The 20,132-nt window shown below is 36.5% G+C and overlaps 1 protein-coding gene across 1 annotated transcript; it reads right to left on the bottom strand.

Moving 5' to 3' along the window:
• Positions 1–254: 254 nt before the first annotated feature.
• Positions 255–15,714, bottom strand: LOC140797690 (trans-Golgi network-localized SYP41-interacting protein 1-like). Its single transcript, XM_073151325.1, has 8 exons — positions 15,316–15,714; positions 15,010–15,219; positions 11,002–14,724; positions 8,209–9,055; positions 7,484–8,130; positions 4,431–4,572; positions 4,265–4,346; positions 255–570 (listed from the first exon to the last, which is right to left on the bottom strand). Exons 1-8 carry the CDS (start codon positions 15,502–15,504, stop codon positions 468–470), a joined length of 5,943 nt encoding a protein of 1,980 aa, XP_073007426.1. The 5' UTR covers positions 15,505–15,714; the 3' UTR covers positions 255–467.
• Positions 15,715–20,132: the final 4,418 nt, after the last annotated feature.

The following is a 20,132-nucleotide window of genomic DNA, read 5'->3' as shown; positions in this document are numbered from 1 at the left end:
GTCTCAAGGGGGGCTGACCTCCATCATTAGTTTGCTGAACTCTAGCAGAAGCTATCCACCACCATCATTTGCAAAAGTTGTCTGAGTTGCAAACTTGGAAACAACCACACCGTGGCATTAAACACTTCAGGAGTTAAATTCACTGCATCTCTTAAAATGCTAGCTGACCATCTTGTTTGATAGTCTAGCTCTAAACAAAAGTCTAGCTCAAAAAAATTTTTATCAATCATTGCTATTTGTAAATATACTCCAGGTTGGGCGTAATAAGAAAGAATGTTATTCTTATAAATATACATCTTTTGCATGGACTGTAGAAAAAAGAAAATTGAATACACATGTGGGCAAAAGAGGGTAAAGAAAAGAATGACTTGATGACTATGTGAAAAGGGAACACTGATGAAAAGAACATAATTGTACATTCTATGATGCCATTGTAAGATGTAGAGGGTGCTTGTAAATGGCTGATGTCACAAAATGGTACTTAACAGCCATAGATGCAAGACGAGCCAATATGCTATTAGACCTAGCCTTGTACTTGGTCGACTCATAAGCATCCGATCTCCGGAAACCCTGCCGGAAAAAAAAAGAGATAAAGCAACTTTATTATCTATTTCAGTTACAGGTACATCTGATCCCTTGCTGAGTAAAAGCTTAAATTTTGAATTGAGTAATAACAAAACCTTAACAAGCACAACTTCATGTATGAATATCGAGAACAGAATTAGAAACAGACTTGGCTCAGCCTTATTGACATAAACTACTTGAAGTTTGAGAAGATGGATGTTCAAGAGTCTTTTTTATTCCTCTGGTAGGTTGATGATTTTGTTCTTTCCTATTGGCTCTACTGAATATATACATAGATGCAAATACTATAGGGATCTGCGGTCCTTGTCCATTTAAGGGTGTAATTGAGCCAAGCTCTGTTCAAACTTGGATTGAAATTGGTTTTGAACCTAACCTAAAATATCAAGCTTAAATTGATTAGATTCAATTAGAGCCTAATTCGATCCTATTTTGAACTCAAGCCGAGCTCCAACCTATTTCAAGCTGCTTGATAAGCATTTTAAGCCTATTTCAAATCAAACCTAATTTAAGTCTAAATCAAGCTCCATTAAAGCTTGACTTGAATCTAGCTTGAATTAAATCTTGGATTGTCTACACTTAATATAATTAAATCAAACATGTAACCAAATTGAAATTTGTTCATTATTTATAATATAGCTATATTAATAAATGTAAATCCAGCCTTATCAAGCTGAGCTTGATCAAGCCAGCCTGTGGCTCAAGACTGCCTTGAAATTAATTTCGAGCCTAATCTAATTGATCAAGCTTGACTCGTCAAATACGAGCCGAGCTTGGTCGAGCTTTATCAAGCCAAGCTCATGCCGGCTTGATTATTTTGATAGCCCTAGTCCATTTGCACTTTTCACAGAGGGGCTAATCAACAATGCGCAAAAGGAACAACTCATGATGAATATTTTTTTTTTTTGTCCTTTGAAATGATAAATTTCAACTTTTTATACCACAGCAAAAGACTCCTCGTCGGAAATATCGCAAAGAACCTTGTCTAAAAAGGCTTCGTTTGGTTCAAGGACAATAATCAAGATTTTTTTTTCATACCTACGTTACTTGGTTCCTCTAAAGTACAGGAATACTAGCTCAACTTTGAAATTTCCTTTAGTTTATTTTCCTTTAGTTTATTTCCATTAAAGTTTACCATTTTCATCGTTTAATCTTAAAAGAGGCAGAAACAAGAGGATAACAAAGTCCTGCTATTTTGATTGAACTGGCTATCTTAAAGTAAGCCCCTTAGTTTTTGCAAAATTCCAAATCCCTTCTCTTGTGTTCCTTCAGAAAGTAGGCCTAATTGACAGGATAACGAAATAGACCTATTATTCCACCTTGAATCTCCAAAAAAACAGAGCCAATGGTTTTTAATTAAATGGAAAAGACTTTGATTATAAAATGCAACTTCTGTTAAAAGAAAAAGGAAAAAAAACAAGTTGAAGAACTTGATGTATGAAAAGTAACTGCACCCGTTACCTTGTTCAAAAAATTAACTTAGAGGGATTGGTCAGATGTTGCACTCGTGTAGGATGATCAAAGTAGAAACAAATATAGAAATATAGAGCAACAGCAAATACTTAATTTGTACAATTTTTTTTCCAAATGATTGGATACTATAATGCAGACATTGATAAATATATGACTAAGAAACAACAAAAATTTGTAGTGTTGCAACTTGCAAGAAAAGTAATCTAAGCACATTATTGGACATTCGAGAAAATTTGGTTTGGGATGACTCAAATATGTTAAGAAAATATAATTAAATGCATCATCAAGGACTGAGTCTTGGGAAATAAAGTCAGTAAGAAAGATGAAGATCCTCAGATTGATATAACCCACTGGTGCAAAGCAAGAACAATTTCAGTCACAAAAGGCTCTAGATGGGTGAGTCGACCTTGCCATTTCAATGGAGGAATTCAAAACTTCATAATTGTTTACTAGGTATAACAATTTAGGTGTTGGTTGAGTCATCTGAAAACTTTCATGTATTATGTATTTATCATATGGGGTTTTCATTTCCTATATTGAGTTGCGAAGTGTTTTAGCACCATTTTATCAACGTAATAAACAATTAGAGTTATTTAGAACTTTTTATGAAGTATTCCTGATATTCTGATTTCTATATTTACCAAGTCCAAGTAACATTATAGCAATACAGCAGTAGAAAGTTGAAACCAACCTTTTCACTATCTCCAAATCAAGACCTATAATTTTTCAAAGGTACTTGAACACACCCTATTGTTAGTTAGTTATTGGAAAAAAAGAGTGTAATCTCTGTGCTCAAGCAGAGAATATATCTGCTCTGATCCAATTGCTCAATGTAACTGTGCCCAAGGTCCAGATAATGCATAAAGGAAAGAAGATAGAGGGAAAGAGAGATGAGGGAAAGAAAGATGAAAATCATGAAAGAGAAAGAGGGAGAGATAGAAGTGAAGATGGGAAACAAGAGTTTACCATCAATCTACAAGTCCAACAGGCATGCTACAGTGCTCCTATAATGAGGAGTTGCTAGAGAGATGGAGATAAAATTTAGAGATAAGGACATTTTAGGAAAATGATTCAAAAATTGAATTAAAATAGAATATTCTATTCTTGAGTCTCTTCTGTTACATGTTCTTTATCCAAATATGATATATAGTGGTCTCGAGTATTTTGAAAATAATGAAACACAAATTTCAAAGATAATATTTTTGTAATGTAGGGTGGTAATGGGACTTTCCCTATTTTTATTATAAAAGAGTCTTATGGAGTCATACTAAACATTGAAGTCTTGGATGGAAGAGAAGGTAATGAAGGTTCTCTTCCTTATTTCTAGGTTTTATTCTCTTTCCAATATTACACTTAGTTATAGATGAATTAACTAGAGATATTTGCTATGAGATTCTGTGGTGTATATTATTAGTTGATGAATCTAAGATAGGGCTGAACACCAAGTTATTTCCTTACTCCAAAGCTATATTTCAACACAAAGAGAAGATTGTCTAGGATATTGTGCATAGAATTAGATCAGAACAATTAACATGGAGAAGTGCATCTAGAGTGTTGTATGTTGCCATATACCCTTAAGCTGAAAGGAAAATAATATAAGACGGCTATAAGACCATCAGTTTTCTATGGATCCGAATGCTGAGAACTAGAAATGTATGATTATATTTAAACTAGTGTCATTGAGATGAGGATGTTCAGGAAAATATGTAGAGTTACTCCAAAAGGATGCAATAGCATTCTATATCCTGATCTTCATTACCAACATTCCTTTACTAATCAAATTTTGGTGCACACACCTACCCTATCCTTTACACACTGAGATTGCATGACCCTAGAGAAGTTTGAAAGTGGAAAATGATTAGAATCAACAACAGAAGATATTTAGACTAGTGAGTTCTATTACTGGCACTGTTACTAGTGGCACAGGTGCTGTTATTTGCCCATAATGAGAAGGGCCTCAAAATGTCTGCTATGCCTACTTGACAGCTACACCAATTAATAGTTTCCTTTTGTACAGAACATAAAATTGCGCAGGAGGAGACATCTAATTGATACTAAAACAATATGATAGAATGGCCGATCGTCATGTTTGACATTTTAGATAGTTACTTTAGTGGCATGACCTAGATTTTCTACTTGAACATTAAAATAAGAGCAACTAGGCATAATCATCAGCTTAAGATATAGAATAAAAAGTTTAACAGCTTACCAGATACTATCAACTCTATCTGCAATGAACTTCCCTTCCTTTGGAATCAGGCCAGATGTGTTCAGCGATTTGAATACATGACCTGTAAAACAAAGAAATATTAGCCAATCAGGTAGACAATGCTGATTGATCTAATATCAGGAAAACCATATCTCAAAGGTCCAACCTTTAGCATCAGTTTCCTGGGCAGCAATTAATCGATCTGACTCTGGATCAATATTGAGAATAAGATGGTCATCTGAACCCTTCCGCGTTGTTCTTACATGGGTAGCAGAAGCAGGAGATATTGAGGATTTTCCCACTGCGCCCTGCACAAAAGATACATATAAAGTCAAAAATGACCACAGTTTAAAATTAGACTACTTGCTAATTGGTCAACTAAAATGTAATACATTATAATTATCATAGTTTCTAGTTTCGGCCGATCCCGATCCAAGCCGAAACCAGCCAATTGCAGCAGCAGCAGACAGCTGCTGCTGCAGCTGCAGCTACTGCTGACAACAGCAGCTAGAGAGAGAGAGGGAGAGCGAGGGAAAGAGGAAGAGAGAGTGAGGAAGAGAAAGGGAGAGAGAGAGAGAGAGGGAAAAAAGAAGAGAAAGAGAGAGAGTGAAAGATAAAAAAAAAGGGGTGAGAGAGAAAGAGAGGGAAAAAGAAAGAGAGTAAGGGAGAGGGAAAGATAAAAAAAGAGGGTGAGAGAGAGAGAGAAAGATAATAAAAAATGTTTGAGAGAGAATGGATACTTCAGACTAACAGTTAGAGGGATAGGAAAAAATAAACGGAGGAAGAGAGAGATTTTTACTTTTTAAGCTTTCTATGTGAGTAATTATTATTTCTTATTTTCTTATAATTTTTTATAATTTTTTATAAATTTCTCAATATTTTTAATAATATTTAGAATTTTATTTAATTAAAATAGTTCGATCCGATACAGGCGGCCGATACGGCTGTTACGTATTGTTTTTCCAGACAGCCTATCCCAATTCCGATATCGATTTTTGGAATCTTGATAATTATATGTTGTTGCTTCAAACAGTTAACAGATTACAGTACAAGTTCCACAAGAAAAGCACAGATGAGTTGATTTATAATTTTATATATGGACCCTGCATTGACGACAAAAGATGTAAACAGAACTATTGAAGTTGTAGTTTTCATCTTGGATCCCCGTTCTAATAGAATGAATTAACTTTCTCAACCAGCTATTGAAAGCACATATCTAAGGATTTATGAACTACCAACACATATTGTGCCGGTGGCATGCTTCTTTCCACCCAGCACAACATTCAACTAACTTATTTGAGAAAGGAGTAGTGGGAGTAGCAGAGTCGAAGTCGGGCCGAGTGAGGATTGTTCGTGATGGCATGGAGGGAGAGAGAGGATGCAAAGGGAGAGAGAAGGGAACATTGGATGAGGAGAATATTAATTATAAGCTTTATCTGTCCAACTCTAACTAGATAACATAAAAAAAGCCTATGTTTAGGTATTTTGGTCAGGTTCAGATTGGAGAAAACCATATCCAACCTGACCCAATGTGGTAACTTACACGTTGTCTCTATTATCCATCTATTTCAATCAAAAGGGGAAACGGAATGCTATCATCCTTATCTATGCACATAATGGGAAGTGCTTGGTGTTATGACTCGACTTGGAGGGTTCTATAGTTAGATTGAGTCCTTTTATTTTATTCATGCATTGTTATTTTCTGTATTGGGCTAGGTTGAGTCATGAGATATTTGGTTAGGTCGAGTCATGAAATATTTGGTTAGGTCGAGTCATGTATGTCACCACTTGGTGCTAGTTAGGTTGGATCTAATCTATTTTAGTTTTACTTGGAGGACAAGTTACTTAAGTCATGGATAGCCATTATATAAGGTGTGATGAGCACCCAAGGGGAGGAAGAATTTGCCCTAATTCTAGTTTTCCTTAGTTCTCTCTCTCTCTCTCTCTCTCTCTCTCTCTCTCTCTCTCTCTCTCTCTTTCCCTCACTCTATCCCCTGAAGCCCACATTAATTAGCAGCGCTATTACCAAGGCCAATAGCTGTAGTCACTCCTCCCCTCTAGCTTTCTTCTTCTTCCTCACCTCAGCTCCCTCTTGGTACTACACCTCTCTCCTTCACTCTAGCCGCAGCCGACGCCCTTAGCTCGGCACCAACCTCCTTCCCCTTCGAGCGCCGAACACCTCACTCAGCGCCCCGACCACACCTCCCTCCTCATCTCTTCTCTGCCTGCTATTGCTACCATCCTCCATCACCACCATCGCCCTTGAAACCCACTTCACCTTCCTCGACAGGTCCTTCACCTCCGCCAGACCCCATCCCACCGAGCTCCACAAGAAAGATCCTCACCATTTCCGGCCACCAAAAAAGACCACGACACTTGGAGGGATGAGAGATGGAGGGAAACAATGGTGGCAATAATAGACCACAGAGTGGAAATCTACATCAAAGGGATTGAATAATAGCATAAGGTGTCATTCAAGTGTTCTTGTGCCACCAACCTTCCGGCACAAGATGTGCCATCCGGGGCACACAGTGCCGGGCAGCAAATGAATCTTTCTATAGATCTACCCATCTCTATCTTCCTATGATGCAATAACTCTTTGAACCTCTAGTAAAGTCAAGTTTCGTTACTAGACACATCTCATACTCAATATGTACCAACAGCAAGCTGTGAGTAGTCACATTGTTCACCCCACAATATAGCAAGCAAAGATTAAAACAAACTGCTAAAGTTAATCCTGACATGATGTAATATAAGTGCAGGAAGGAGAGGAAAGGAGTGATGGAAAATTAGGAGTAAATGGAGAACTCAATATCTGGGATATGGACTGCACCATCACCTAAAAATGCCCTCCCACAAGGAGTGTTGTTCAGAGACATAAGTAACAAATTGTGCAGACGAAAAACAAAAAGGAAAAATGAAACACTTTCTAGATGTCATTATTGACCACGAACGCCACTGGTTCAAAAAGGAAGGATGCAAAAGGTGAAGATTTAGTAAAGCACAAGGAACAGAATGGTCCCACACATAAGAATAAGCTTGATCTTTAGCCAGGTTGGCTAACCAGTCGGCATATTGGTTAGCCTGAACAAACTATAAATGTGTCCCAACTAACTCAATCTTAAAATTTTAACATAATAATATCAACAAAAAAAGCATTCAGAATAAAATATAACAGATATGTTTTGAAAATGGAAAAGACAAAAATACAAGTCTTACCAAATCTTCAATCTCAGATATCTCTGAGCCAACTGCCGCTGAAGTTGACTCAAATAGTGTTCTTTCTTTAGCAGTCTCTGGCTGCACAAGCCGAGCATGATATGAGTCTTCAAGAACTTTAAGTTTTGTTGACAACTCATCTGAAAACTTTTCTCTGGTCTGCAACTTAGCTCCCAGCTCCTGTATCCTGGACTTGAAATTCTCAGATTCTGTACTTGAGGCAATTATCAATCTCTCCAACAATGATAAGAGTGTCTTTGAGGTAGTAGGTTTCTGACCAGCAAAAGAGTCTTTTCCTCCTAATCTCTGTATGGCTCTTTCCAGACCAACAGTTAACTCAAGTAATTCAGTCCTCTTTGACTCTAACTCCTGATAATTGGAATCAATGTTTTCAGATGTCTCCTTTAGATGTTCAATCTCACTAATATAGGATGCAATAATTAACTGCATATCTGCTTTTTCATTAGTTAAAGCATCCATTCTATGCTGCAGCTCATTAACTATGTCTACAATGTAGAAGAGCTTGTCAATGGGACTAGAGTAAGGAACGCCTTGACCAAGCTGCTCAGTGAAAGGGATATTTAGCTCATTTACTTTATGAATAAGTTCTTCCAATTTCTTTCCTAGATATTGTGCATCAACTTTTCCTGAAGCAAAAAGTAGTCCAAGAAAGGTGAGAACTAAAAAGATATTTGTTGAAAGAAAAGCTAGGTTTTGAAAGTTACCTCTATCGTTTGCAGTCAAAGTGTGTTGCAGTGAAAATAGTTCTTCCTCTCTAGCATGCAAGATATCCTCTCCAGCCTGATAATTCTCTATCTTGATTTTCATTTCACTGGAAATTTCTTGCAAGGTTGCAAGATCTTTCTCCAGCAAACTAGCTCTTTCTTCATTCAGATGTTGATCTCGACAAGCAGTTTCAGCAGTCAACTCAGCTTTTTTCAATTTGTGTTTCAGATCATTCATAGATGCTCTCCAGCCTTCCTTAACATCTGCTAACTTTCCGGGTAGCATCTTCAGTCTCCTAGCAGAAGATAACAAACTTTCAGCTGCCTTAATATATTCACCAGGATCTTCCTCCTTTGTTCCAGACACAACATGTTCTGTTTTTGATTCTATTATGCTAGTACTCATTATATCATCCTCTAAGGCAGAGTCTAAATCAGAGAAAAGATGGAATTCAGTTTGGATTTCTTGAATGGCATCAGTGCATGCAGACAAAAGTGCCGTCAAATCCTTTTGCAGAGAAACTTGTTTAGCTACTTGAACCTTTTTATCAGCTTCCAACCTATCTACATTTAATTTCAAGGATTCCTTAAGTTCCAGAATATGAAAGAACTCATTCCTTGTTGCTTGCAAAGCTTGGGATAGAAGTGCAATATGATCATCCATGTAACTGGACAAGTCATTAAAATGGTCACCAAGAGATTTGTCTCGCTCATTTATCTCTTCAACAAGATTAGTAAAGGATGGAAAATCATCAAGGTTTAGCATTCTTGCCTTTCTATGAACCATTTTATCCTTAATAAAGTTCTCATAATTTCGAATAGATAAAATCTTCATCAAATCTGGGACCTGAAAATTACACAATGAATAATCAGACAATTTTACACAGCCTAAGTTCTTCAGCAGAATTTTAACAGGAGAACATTAGAAAGATGATAACATTTGATTAAAAGTTAAGAAGACATCCAGAAATAAATAACAATTTGAAAGAAGTGTTTCTAAAGGTCCTAAGGAAGAAAACCAAAAGGATGAAGTGTACCAAGCCTGCATAGTATTATTCAACTTAGTTGCACAAGTTGGTTTACACTAATAGAATATTAATAGTAATACAAGATGACACTTTGGTGTCCATATAATATGCGTACATTTCACATTATTGTGCTTAGATTTAAAGGGTCTTTCTCTTCTTCAAGGTTCAAACTTTTGGTTTAGGTTTCAGTCCCCTGAAAAAACGAAAATTTTGCAGTTTTTTGGCTAGTTTCAGGCTCTCATTTTGGAATTTTCTGTTTCAGTTTTTTTAGTATATAAAAATTACAACAAATTTAGAAAATAACAGAAGTAATAGCAGAAGATTTCCCAAAGGAATAAAATAAAAGTTAAAAGAAGTATAATACTTGTTTAGCACAAACTGTCGCTCAACCAAATAGGATTTACATGTATATCATGCAAATACTAGGTACCTGCATTTGACATTTTTTGGCAAGTCAAACAACCATTGGTGTAGTAAAGATCTCGCTATAGCCATAGTACCATACCAAGGTAAAGATATGCATAAATTTGGCTGATGGCTGACTAAACAATAATCATTAAATTCCCTTGCTCATTGCTCATTATAAAGCTCTAAAGAGTTAAAGGACGCACAATAGGACTACCTCTTCTTTTACCTGAAGATAAAAGGAAATCCAGTATATATCAGACTGATATCTAGAAATAGCACAAGGGATGGCAGCTTGTTAAATACTTCTCACACTATCTATTGATTTTTTTTCTAATGATGATTATATGTGTATAACATCATAAAATATCCATTTAATTCAAGAAATTCTTGCTCATCAGTTCTTTTTGTGCCCTTACCTTTTTGTTCTTTCTTTTATTCTGTGGCATCACCTACTATAATAGTATCGCAATCAACATATGGTCCACATGGACACAGGAACCAGATGGAAACATAGATGTTGTTACAGCCTTCGCTCTAATTCATTCTTACATAAAAACTCAAGGCAATGCATCATGGGCATCAGTGCAACCCACAGCATATTTCTGATAAAAAGTTTGAAGCAAGTAATCCTATAGTAAATGAATAATTACACAATTTACCACATTGTTCAGGCTATGATAGGAGTTTACCCTAGCCTTGTCAAAAGAATAGGTATTTTGAGTCCTTGCTGTACCAAGATTACATCAAGAACTCGTCACGCAGCAATAAGTATCATAGGCACCAGTGCATGGTTGGTTTGTGTGATCGAACTCCTTCAGTAGATCTTTTCTCTGTGAATTACCTAGACCAGATGAAGTGACTATGAATCTTATCAACCACAAGTGGGAATGGCTATAGAAGAAGACATATGGCAGCAATGCTTGCAAAGAAATTATGAATATGGAAGTCCATAAGCAAGATATAGGACCTTCTGAAGAAGAAATACATTACAGATGAAAGTATCATATACTAATTCCATTGTTTCATGACACTCTCTTCTTCATGAATAGATAAGTTTCAAAATCCAGACTACATGTTACAAGTTCACAACTTTTATGTAAATTACTTAATTACCAGTTAATGATAAAGAGTGTGGCAACATACCATAATTACCATCATGTCTTTTGGTCCAAAATCAGTTCCAGAAATACAAAATTTCAGTTACTTTTTATTTCTGTTAATTTAAATTTAACTGCTTTACAGCTTGAATAGGAAAATAAATTCGAACAAGTATGATAACACCAGTCAGCATAGGCATAGTATAAACAACTAATTATATAAGAGGCAGTCATACAAAATGACGAGCAAATCAAATTACCTCCAAACCAGGATGGGTGTGATTCGCAGAAAGATGTTCATGCATACTCTGCATTAGAAGGCCTATGTTTCTTAGACTGTTGATCTTTTTCCTAAATTCTTCAGTCAACAAGGATAATAAGCTGTCATCCATCACAAGAATCTTAAGATGTTTAAGATTATTATGTAGTTCAGCTGACTGGCTCCCTAAACTGGAACGAGATATTGCCAACTCTTCCATGCATTCAGCTAACTTGGCATTCAGTATGGTTATTTGCAGTTTGTGCTTGGCTTCAGCTTCATATTTTTCAGCATCCAGTAGAGAAAAGTTCCTTTTCTCCTGTGACAATGCATCTTCTAGTGATTCTATAGTCACGTAGGCATCTGCTAATTTTCTGGCACTTATAGAAGCTTCCTCTTTTATTTTCTGCAACTCCTGCTCTATAGAAGCCTTACCAAGTTGCATTTCCTTCTTTTCTTCAGCAATAAAATAAATATGCTCTTTTGCTCTACTTACTTCATTCTCTAGTGATTGAATAGTTATAAGGGCATCAGACTTCTTGCTAGCATGCAACGGAGCTTCCTCATTTACTTTATGTAGTAGCTCTTTTCCTGCATGAGCCTTGTCAATCGGCCTTTCAAAGATATTATCAATAGGAAGAACAATTTTCCCTATAGATTCAACCAATGTTTTTAATAAATATTTGCTATGTTCCAACATCCCTTCCATTTGCTCTCTTTGATCCCGTAGAGAAACAATTTCTAACTCAAGCTTTTGGATGTGCTTAGGATGGGTTAATAAATTATTGAGCTCTTTTTTTAAATCTATTAATGTTGAATCTTTTAACTGTAGGTCATACTTTAGCTTCTGAATGTCTGAGTTCCTCGCATCCAACATCCCTTCAATTTGCTCTCTTTGATTCCGTAGGGAAACAATCTCTGATTCAAGGTCTTGGATGTGCTTAGAATGAGTTGATAAACACTCAATCTCCTCTTTCAAATCAGTTAATGCAGAATCCTTGGACTGCACCTCAAATTTTAGCTTCTCAATTTCTGAATTATTTGCATCCAACATCCCTTCAATTTGTTCTCTTTGTTCCTGTAGGGAAACAACCTTGGACTCAAGTTTTTGGATGGTCTTTGGAAGATCGGATAAATGCTTGGTCTCCTCTTTGAAATCAACTAATGCAGAATCTTTTAACTGCAGCTCATATTTTAGTTTCTCAATTTCTGAGTTCTTTGTGTCTAATATCCCTTCAATCTGTTCTCTATGATCCCGTAAGGAGACAATCTCTGACTTGAGCTCTTGGATGTGCTTAGGATGAACAGATAAATGCTCGATCTCCTCTTTGAAATCTTGTAATGTAGAATCTTTTAACTGCAGCTCATATTTTAGTTTCTCAATTTCTGAGTTCTTTGCATCCAGAATCCCCTCAATTTTCTCTCTTTGATCCTGTAGGGAAACAATTTCCAACTCAAGCTTTTGGATGTGCTTAGGATGAGCAGATAAACTGTCAATCTCCTCTTTGAAACCTTGTAATGTGGAATCTTTCAACTGCAGCTCAACTTTTAGCTTCTCAATTTCCGAGTTCTTTATGTCCAACATCTCTTCAATTTGCTCTCTTTGGTCCTGTAGGGAAACAATATCTGACTCGAGATTTTGGATATGCTTAGGAAGAGCAGATAAGTGCTCGATCTCCCCTTTGAAATCAACTAATGCAGAATCTTTCTTATGCAGCTCATATATAAGTTTTTCGATTTCTGAGTTCTTTTCATTCAAAGACTTTTTGAAGCTTTCACGTTCTTGAACCAAGCTCTTCCCTTTCTTCACAGCCATTGATAGCTTTTCTCTAAGCAAAGAAGATTTTTCCTCAACTCGTTCAAGCTCTTTCTGTAAGGAGTCTTTATTATTTCTCAAATCAGTAACTTCATCAGATATTCTTTGTAATTCACCCGATAGTCTAATCCTCTCAGACCTCTCAACCATCTCTTCTTCAAGAATCATCCGGCATAGCATCAATTCCTGATCTCTTGTATACAATAAAATTTGCAGCCTTTCAAACTGTTCCTGCTCAGCAAGAGAGATTTTTATCCTTTTCTGGATCTGTTCAATGCATTTCTCTATCATTGAGTTGCTTTCCTTAACAGGTTCACCATCCAATGTGATTTCAGAAATTTTGACCGGCACCTTTATCAGTTCATTCTTCTCGGAAGAGATCAGAAACAACTTTTCAGCAATGTTTTCGTATGTGGATTTCAGTTGAGCCCATTCATTTTGGAAAATATCTTTTTCCTGTTTCTCTTCCAGTAGAGATACTCTTAAACAGTCCATTTCCTCATGCATTCTGGATAACTCCGATTCATGAGATGCCACCACAAGATGCATATGAGCAACTTCATCCTGCATTTTGATATTATCAGTTTTAGCCTGCTTGAATGAATTCACCAACCAGTTAACTTGATAATCTATTTCATCAGATGAAACAGTTTCTGGTAGGTCAACTGAACATAGGGAATTTCTAACTTTTTGGTGCTGCATGAACATCATTTCTGCTATATCCTTTTGACTAATGACCCACCTTATCCTATCTACAGCCTCTGACGAAAACAGTTCCTGTGGGAAATTAGCCTCAGAGATAACCTTTTCAATTTCTTGAAGAATGTTGTCCTTTTGTGAGAGCAACTCCTGAAGAGAATTGACAATATTGCGACTTTCATTCAGCTCCATAGCACTGGCTTTAATAGTCTCCAAGGAAGCATATGTTTGCTCCAACTCAACCAAGCATTTCTCAAGCTCAACTGACTTCTCAGCTAACAAAATCTTCAGCTCCTCAGCACTGGCTTCAGTAGCTTGCAAGGCTTTGGACTTCTGTTCCGATTCCAGCATGCATTTCTGGAGCTCATTTGTTTTCTCAGCCAATGAATGCTTCAAAGAGTCACGGTATTGCACCAAGGACTTTCCTTTTGTCACAGCCATAGTGAGCTTCTCTTTTGTTGTCAAAAACTTGTTCTCTGCTTGCTCAAGTTCCATCTTCGTTTTTCTTATTTCAGCATTAGCCGCATCTAAACTCTCTTTCATTTTCCGGTTTTCTTCCATGAGCCTATTCATCTTCTGATGAAAAGAGGTTTGCTTCCTATTGCTCTCAAGCAATTCTTCTCGAGCAACACATAAAACAGTGATTGGCTCATTATTTCCTGAGATTATAAAATCAGCCCTAATCTCAGCCAAATCTTGGCCAAGTTGTCTGATTTCCAGCAATAATTGTCTGTGCTTATCTATTAGCAACAACATTTTCTCCTCTGCAAGGGAAATTCCATCCACATTAGCATCGTCCAAAGACCCATTTTCTTGTCCAATGACTTCTCCAATGGAAGAGAGCAACCTCTTGGAAATCTCCCTCGAAGACTCGGACTGCATCTCCTGAATTGAACCCAAGTAGGAAACAATAACATCACGTGACAAAGAAGATTCCGTAATTTCCTCTTCTTTAGCATGAATGACAGCATTTAGCTCCTGAATTGTGCCCTCCAAATTCTCCTGCTCATCCAGTACACCTTTCAAATGACAGATAAATTTGGAGCAATCACCCAACATGGAATGCAAAGGCGTAGGAGACGACAATGCACGCTCCTCAACTCGCCGTGCCTCATCACTGTTTGTGACAAGCTGTGATTGCTGGTTTACCATATCCTGAAGTTGCTGCCTTAAACCAACAATTTCCCTTCCAAACACCTCCCTTTCTTCCTGAATCAAGCAACGAGCATTATATTTTGTACTTATCAGGTATAGAATATAATTGCTACTCTTTGTTCCACAAACAAACTTGCTCCATTATTTTTATGGAATGGAATAAATTTTAACCTTTTCATGATAAAGAATCTACTCAAAATGTTGTCGTCTCCCAAATCCCAATGTGATATTATTAAGGCGACAGAGTGTCTGTTTTCCTTCATAAAGAGGTATTTCCATCTACTCCTACAAGTCGATACCTAATTTGAATTACTAAAATCCAACTTTAACCAAACTTACCTTATACTTCCGGCACTCGGCTACGGCATCCTCAAGCCGGACCTGAACCTTGACGAGTTCATCGGCTATCTTCCTTCCTGAGCTCTCTCCAAACTCAATCACCGCCATCGACTCACCGAGCCCAACGCTCCGCCCGCCGACAACGGCCAGGTTATCCGACGCGTCCTCGAACATCTCCTCCCTCCCCCCATCATCGTCATCCTCCGCCTCCTGCGTTTGGACTTCCCCAGCATCAATCTCAGCAGCAAACGTACCCCGACCCCCAAAAAAACCCCACATTTACCATGAATCCCGACCTAAAATTACCTGATCGAGCTCCACGAGCACGCCGTCGCTGCTGCCGCTCTCGTCTGAGGCGTTAGGATCAACGCCGGCGGCCCGGGGGGTAACTCTTCCAACGTTGACCGTCTTTTCCTCGTCGTCGCCGCCTCCAGAGGTGGATGAGTAGCTGGTCGGGGACATGGGGGAGGCATCGGAGTCGGAAGTTTCGGGCATTTGCCGCGCCAAAATCGAACCCAATCTCCGTTTCGAGCAATAACAAGGATTCAAACGGATTAAAGCGCTGCGAGAGAAAGAGAGAAAGTGGATTTGAAGAAAATGATCAAATTGGAGGAAGAGGGAGGAGGAGGAGGAGGAGGGAGTGGGGGAGGAGGCAGGAGGGGGGCTGGGGGAGTTATGTTTGTGACGTGCGGGTCAGATGATTACAAAAAGGAGTTCGCGAGGAGGAGGAGAAGACGCCACTCGCCAGACGACTGTGGGAGTCACGTCAGAGGTGGGGCCCACGAGGTTCCGTTTTGAGGGTGCAACGTACTCGAATACAATTGGCTGGAGCTCAGAGAGGAATAGAGTAGCGGCTGCTGGTGTTAATGGTCAACGGGTCAGGGATTATACATATAGACCTGAGCATTGGTTGGGCCCGGTCTGGTTCGGATCGGATCTAATTCCGAGCCCGATTATTTCTGATAGACCCGAGCTCCATCCGACCCGAAATAATTACACATCTTGTAGCTCGACCCACACCGGACCCACCATACAATTGGGCCCGGGTCCAGTTGCCCGACCCATCGACCCACTAGCATTAGAAATTGGCAATCCGTTAAACGGTATGTGCTCAAATACAATTTGACAATACATGCATCCATACTATTAAATTCACATCTAAAATATTTCAGAAAAGGGAAAAACAAAACTAGCAAATTCAAGTATCTAATAAGCATCTCTACTTAAGTCATGCAAAAAAAAAAAAAAAAAAAAAAAAAAATAGAGCCCGAATTTATTCATTAACAATTTTTGGGCTTCACACGAAGAGTAGAAGACAAATTAGTAATTCTTATTGGCCTGACTAAGCAATCCGAGATGAGAGGTAAATTGAGTTTATAAACTAAATAAAAATATGAAAACTAAGTATGCACACAAATTGTAATGATAATGAGAAATTCAAATATTCATGTAACTTAAGATAATGTAAGAGTTGAGCAAGTCTTTTGCTATGAAGGACTTAGGACCAGCGAAATAAATTTTGGGCATGGAAATCTCCCATGACCGAAAAGCTAGGAAACCATGGTTGTCATAAGAAAGATATATATTGAAAAAGTGCTAAAAAAATTTAGGATACACACCACAAAATTCGTTAGATCACCATTTGCACCTCATCTCAAATTAAGTGCTAAGCAAAATCCTTCAAAACAAGAAGAGAAGACTGAAATGAAGAAAATTATTTATGCTTCTACCGTTGGAAGTTTGATGTACACCATGTTATGCACAAGGCCCGACATTGCATATACAATTGGCGTTGTTAGTGAATATCTCTCAAATATATTAAAAGAGTATTAGGCAATGGTAAAATAGATTCTTAGATATCTTAAAAGGTCATCTAATATGTGTTTATCTTTTGGAGAAGATAATCCCTTATTAGAAGATTACATGGATTTGGATATGGCCGGAGATGTTGACTCACGGAAGTCTACTTTAGGTTTCTTGGTTACTTTTGTAGGGGGAGCCATTTCATAACAATTTAGGTTGCAAAAGTGTGTAGTCTTATCTATTACAGAAGCAAAATTCATTGCTGCTACCAAAGCTTGCAAACAGTTATTTTGGATGAAGAGATTTGTTGGTCAACTTGGGTTGAAACAAAATAAGTATTTTATCTTTTGTAATAGTCAAAGTGTCATCCACCTATACAAGTATGCAAGTTTTTATTGTCGTACTAAGTATATCAATGTGAGATATTATTGAATCTGAGATATGTTTGAGAGAAAATTATTCTATATTGAGAAAATCCACACCGACGAAAATGCATCGGATATGAAGATAAAGCATCTATTAAAGGAGAAGCATGTGTTATGTAAGCGCATAGCTGGTATGACTGAGGTATCGCACTGGTGCTTTCGATTTATGAGCTGGAGGGGGAGTTTGTTATGTTTGATCCTCTTATAAGCTAAGCTTGAGTCTAATGAGATTGGTCTGAATTAGCTCAAACGACAAATTTATAAATATGCTCATCTTTCAAATCTATCATGATATAGTGGATAAGAGAATTATGACATATAAAAAAATGAGATGATGCATGTGTAGAATGAGGAAATAGAGAAAAAAAATTTTGTCAAATAGGTAGTAGAAGAAGAAAATGTCATTGGAGGTGATCTTGCTACCTTGAAGGGAATTTCGACGCCAGTGTTCATATACTTCTCGCGGTCATTTTTTGCTCTCTCTAAAGGTTCATGCACCTCTTGTTTTCTACCATTGGTTGATGAGATCTTTCCACTCATCATTTCTCTTTTGATGTTCTATCTAATAATGAAATTATAGCTCAAAAAATAATTTTCTTTTTTTAAGAAGCATATATACTTGCCTTTAGTGTTATCTAGAAAAGATTTATATCTCCCTATACATAGTGAAAATGTTTGCTAGGGCAAGGCCCCGTATTTTTTTTTCCCAATTTGGGTTTTTACTTAATGAAGGTTCATTTAGCAACCTATAAATTAGTGTCTCTTATTCGATTGTGCATAGGCAATGAAGGTTTATTTACTTAACAAGCGGTATCAGAGCCTTGGTTAGAATTTCTATTATGCACATTGAAATAGATTCAAACATTAGGAATAGGATAATTTCTCTCAATAGAAATAATTGGATAATATAAAAGCTTATTGAAGGTTTATTTACTTAACAAGCGGTATCAGAGCCTTGGTTAGAATTTTTATTATGCACATCGAAATAGATTCAAGCATTAGGAATAGGATAATTTCTCTCAATAGAAATAATTGGATAATATAAAAGCTTATGATGAAAGATTTTTTTTACTGCAAAGATTTGTACACACTAATTGAAGGGGGTGAAAACAAGCCTAAAGACTTGCCGAATGATGATTGGAAGAAGCTAGATCAAAAGACGATCGCTAGCATCCTTCAATAGTTAGATGATGTTGTGTTTCATTTTATTAAAAATGAGACATCCGTCAAGTATTTGTGGAAACTTATATGAGAGAAAACTGCATGAAACAAGTCATTTTTTATTCAGAATCTTGTAAACTTAAAATACAAAAACTCATATCTTTTTTTTAGTTGTAAATATATTCACTTGTTTAAATTATGGTCATACAATACTTAGTTAATATTTGAAACATCATTCTTCAACAATAGTGAAAGAATGCACACCATAGATAATGAATAAAAATATTGCTATAAGTAAATTTATATTTTTTAGTAGATGTTGTCCCATCTATATTTGCTTCAATAGCAAGATTGGTTTATGTCATATTGATTACTAGTATGATATTTTTTTAAATGATATTTCAAATGAGATGCGTAGCATTTTTATCATCACTTTCAATACCTTTGGAATAGTTTTTAGATATTTATCAGGTGAATTTTCATCTTCCATTCTTACTTAAAATTTTATATTTATCCTAAATATAATATATATATATATATGAAAATAATAAAAAGAGTGATACAAAAAATATAATTTCGTATAAAAATGAGATTATGACAAAATACTGACTACGATGATAAGCATAATAAATTAGGGTTATAAGTTATAAGTTTTAAATATTACTAAATATTATATTAATTCTTTTCAGTCGTGCTACAATAGAGTTTTACTTACTAATATAAATCGAGCTTTATAATTGAAGCTCAACCAAATCTAGTTTAATAAATCATCATTGATTCAAATCGTCAAAAAGCAAGCCGAATGGATCAAACCCATGGAGCCATGCTCATGTATATTTATATATCAAAACAGATTATGTTATACACCAAAGGGCTGATACACAATACGAGGATTTTTTCTTAAAATGTTGAATACCTATGAGAGTCTCATAAGTGTTTGATGAGACTACACTATGATATGTAGAGTAATTATATTTATAGGGGATTAATATTTGAATATAATATTGTATTTTTGTTATGAAGTTAATCTTTCATTGTTGTCTTTTATTTAGGTTTCATTATGGATTTTAAAGATTTATCGATTGTTGTAGGAATTTTCTATATTAGAGAATCCACTTCCATTTTAATGATCTATTTATTTATTCTATATAAGTTTTCCTTTTTTGTTATCTTTGGTAACTATTAATGATATATTTATTTATATATCTATGCAGAGTTACTCGCCTCTCTTTCCTCTAAGGTACAACCCAGAATATTATTCATACGTCGTCGAATAGCACAGTCCTTCAACACTTCTCTATGATAACCGCACTCCTCCAATTCGAGTAAAATAATATATAAGAGAAAATTGAAAGATAAAGATAGTCAAAACAATTATCTAGAGTTAATTGTAAGCTGGCTGGTCGAAAAAAGTCTTGTTTAACTCAAGCAGGACGAATTGTACTTATTAATTCGGTCCTTAACTCCATGCTAAAATATTTGATGTCTTTTACCTAGACCCTTCTTGTTATAGTCGACTGCATAGCTAAGTTAGCCCGTAATTTCTTTTGGGAAAGGAATACCTCAGCTAAAGATCTTCATTTAGTGGGATGGGATCAAATCACCAAACCAAATAGTCAAGGCGGTCTAGCTATTAAGGATTTACGTACTACTCGTATTTCTATCATGGCAAAGAACATCCAACGCTTGCTCAATGGTGAGTATGGTCTCTAGTTTAAAATTCTTATCGCTTGA

This window comes from Typha latifolia, chromosome 11 (assembly GCF_019914945.1).
Source record: "Typha latifolia isolate L0001 chromosome 11, TyphaL0001v2, whole genome shotgun sequence".
NCBI lineage: Eukaryota > Viridiplantae > Streptophyta > Magnoliopsida > Poales > Typhaceae > Typha > Typha latifolia.
The sequence above is the reverse complement of the archived record's forward strand: the minus strand, read 5'-3'. Positions and strand labels throughout refer to the sequence as shown.

What these genes read in the sequence shown, in the direction of transcription:
- LOC140797690 (XM_073151325.1), bottom strand. Translation starts at nt 15,504, where the DNA reads ATGCCCGAAACTTCCGACTCCGATGCCTCCCCCATGTCCCCGACCAGC. An exon ending in TTTGACTGCAAACGATAGAG is followed by an intron (nt 8,131 to 8,208) that starts GTAACTTTCAAA and finishes TTTTTGCTTCAG; the next exon opens with GAAAAGTTGATGCACAATAT. An exon ending in TATCTGAGATTGAAGATTTG is followed by an intron (nt 4,573 to 7,483) that starts GTAAGACTTGTA and finishes TCTTTTGTGCAG; the next exon opens with GGCGCAGTGGGAAAATCCTC.